Source organism: Sinocyclocheilus grahami, unplaced genomic scaffold (assembly GCF_001515645.1).
Source record: "Sinocyclocheilus grahami isolate Dianchi unplaced genomic scaffold, SAMN03320097.WGS_v1.1 scaffold19055.1, whole genome shotgun sequence".
NCBI lineage: Eukaryota > Metazoa > Chordata > Actinopteri > Cypriniformes > Cyprinidae > Sinocyclocheilus > Sinocyclocheilus grahami.
Genome location: NW_015517426.1, coordinates 1 through 3,251, shown reverse-complemented (window position 1 = coordinate 3,251; position 3,251 = coordinate 1). Strand labels below are relative to the sequence as shown.

At 38.7% G+C, this 3,251-nt stretch overlaps 1 protein-coding gene across 1 annotated transcript; it reads right to left on the bottom strand.

Moving 5' to 3' along the window:
* Positions 1-1,041: 1,041 nt before the first annotated feature.
* On the bottom strand, positions 1,042-2,646 carry LOC107579670 (otoraplin-like). The gene is made up of 4 exons (XM_016265472.1): positions 2,332-2,646; positions 1,888-2,027; positions 1,694-1,804; positions 1,042-1,610 (listed from the first exon to the last, which is right to left on the bottom strand). The coding sequence occupies exons 1-4, from the start codon at positions 2,444-2,446 to the stop codon at positions 1,587-1,589; spliced, it is 390 nt and encodes a 129-aa protein (XP_016120958.1). The 5' UTR covers positions 2,447-2,646; the 3' UTR covers positions 1,042-1,586.
* Positions 2,647-3,251: the final 605 nt, after the last annotated feature.

Sequence of the window (3,251 nt, the reverse complement as noted above, 5' to 3'; positions counted from 1 at the left end):
AACACCTTTATAATAAAGCCTTTACAAAGGGAACCTCAATGTAACGTGTTATCGACATCAGTAACATGAGGGTGAGTAAATGATGGCAGAATGTCAATATTTGCTCAAACGATCAATTTAATTTGTCAGATATAGTGCATCAAAGGAATAGAGGTCACTTTTGGTCTTTCGCAGCATCTTTGTCTCTGTTCCTTTTGCTGCGGACAAATTATGATCCACATACAAAACATGAAATAAGGTTATGGTTGCCTACACAGCAGTAAGTAATTGAAAGTCTTGACACTGGAAAACAAAAGCTCCATTGAAGACGGCAAATTGAATTTGGTAGTATCCATTAATGTCACTACAGCAAGAGGGAGAGAGAGAGAATGCTCTTCAAGGTAATTACCTTCAATTTTCTGCTATTAAACTCCATCAGAATGGACAGAGCGCTTATCAGAGATGAATCTACACACATACAGAGAGCGCTGGCCTCCACTGTGTCCACATCTGCACAGGAACAACCTTTATTTGCACACAGACTTCTACGAGCTAATGAACTAGCCAATAACTTGAAACGGAGGTCAACATTTAGACAAATAAGGATGAAATTGTTTGGTATGTGTCTTAGAGTTTTGTGTGAAATATTCTGAAGCAGTAGGTTCAGTTTATAAAATGTGTCACATGAGTCTGAACAATTCTGAAGCTCTGTGAACTTTGCATAAGTGGCCTGCTAAAGAAGTCAGATCTACTCGAGAGCTTTCATGCATCCTGCTTACTGTGGCAAGAGGTTGTATATAGCCAAAAGATACACCAAAATATACAAGTATTGAAATACTTTCCTGTACTTTTCTATTCCAGGCAATGTCATTTAATCACATAATTCGTTTAAAATTTGCTCCAAATAATAAAATATTTTATGATTATTCAAAAACTGGTATAACTCATTCAGTTCATCCTCAATAGCAAATGGAAAGGTTCAGAAAGCCATAGAGCTAGTTTCAGATGCAAAGTAAAATATTTTATTGAAATGCATAAAAAAAAACTTGAATACATAACGCACACAAGAGGGCTTCAGCAAACCTCCAAATGGGCCTCAAGATGGCTTAAAGTGATTTGAAATAAGACAAAAAGGCATGAAAATAAGCTAAAACAACTCTAATTAAAATGTTAATTGTCCCACTCAACTTTTTTTTTCCGTTTGAGAAATGTCTTGGAAAACCTTGATATATGAGGTAGACTAAATACAAAAGTTTTGGGCACTTTTATAAAGAACATACAATTAGAGCCAAGCTCTAAAGAACTTTCTCATGTAGAAACTGTGAGAAACGATGAATTTCAAATCTCTATCCTTAATTCTTATTATAAACGACTGGAAAAGTTGTGTAAAATAACTGGTTAAAAGAGTGCGATCCCTGAAGAACATTAAGCTCTTATTTGCATTATTATTATTTTAGTGACTTATTTTACTTTACGGAAACTAGGAAGTAGGTTCAAATACGTTTTGAAGACAAAACTAGGCCTATAGGGGGCCTTTGAATACCGTTGTGAACTATGGGCAATGGCCTTAGAGTCGAAACGGTTGAGAACTGCTAAAGTTGCAGTCTTTAAGCACAGAAGAAGTCCATGTCCTACAGAGAGAAAGAAAACCAAATGTATAATGCATTATCAGGATAAAAAGTATAATGTGATCAGCAGTAGATTAAATACTCACAGTGGTTGGGATCTCAACCGTTTTCTCCTGAAAAACATGTGTCTCATTGACATAGTTACTGGGGAAATATCCGATCACACCCATCTGGTCTACATAGCGCTCACTGTAGACCTGCAAAAGCAAAGCTGCTGCTGTGATTTCTGGGTTTGCAGTCAGATCAGCTGAGGGAAAATGTCAAATGTAAAGACACACACACTTCCAGACCAGAAGACTCCGGCTCGCTCTACAGGCTTGAGTTTAGAAAACACATAGATACTCTGGCCACGTCTCAGGTTGATGTATCTGCAGTCTGGAGCGACGTAGTCTTCAAGACCTTTAGCCATTGAAACCACATCTGTGAGGCAGAAACCAGACTTCATAAGCAAAGAACATGAACAGCTACAAAAATAAAACAAGAACTGAATATTCCCACCACTATTGCCCAGGAAAGAAGATGCAGTTTGTTGAAAGCATGTTAACCAACATGTGGTGTACGCTGTCACTAAGAAACCTGCCTCTCGACAAAATCTAAGCTACAAGCATCTGTGACACAGAAATAGCTTTGGACAATAGTAATCATAATTAATAACTAGCTTGATATTGTTTCCAAGTCATTAAGCATAGCTTTGCCGTGTACTGTGATGAACAGTGTAACTCACATGAGCAGTCCTTGTCTGCACAGATCTTGAAGTTTGCCAGTTTCTCCATGAGAGCAGCGTGTGCCACGTGACCCACACAGATCCACAGGAAGATCAGGCCGAGTGATTTGTCCATCTTCAAAGAATGGTAAGGGAGGAATCACTTCTCACTGCATGCACGTTCCCCGCTGAGAGTCCAGCTGCACATTCCAGGCAGCTTCAGGGAAAGCCAGCCACTTCCGGACTCACACTCACTCTCCAGACAAACACTGACTCGCATGTCTGCTGCTTCATCAACTGCAGTCTAATAACATGGCACAGCACTTTTATTAACAAACATTGCATAATGCTTCATACAAAGCAATAACGAATAGCCTATGCAATACAGTTTATACCACTGTTTGTGTACATTCACAACACATTACACATTCCCACATCTGCAATTTGAGCACGGAAGAGATAGGAGCACGGAGACAAAGATGATTCGGTAAGCATTTAATAATAATCCAAGATGATGAAGATTCAATAGACACACAGGGAGACACAAGCAGCATACTCAACGACAATAGCTGACAATGAACTGGACTGAAAGGAGAACTAAAGTACTCAGACCATTGTAAAGCGTCCTTGAGCCCGAAGGCGCTATATAAATAAAACATCAGTATTATTACCAAATGAGGATAATTAACAAGGCACAGGTGAACTAACTAATGAAATCAAGGGGAGACAGAAAATAGGTCAATGGACAAAAGCAAGGCGGAAGAACAGGAAAACACAGAAAACAAGCTCCATACTGTGACAGCTTGACTACTGGATTACTCTGATTGTTTGTTTGTGTTAAGATAATTGATCAGGTCAGCACACTTGAATTACTTTTGTGATGCCACCCAAACAATTTTGAGGACTGATACTGTATAACTAACTCATCATCATCTTGTAGA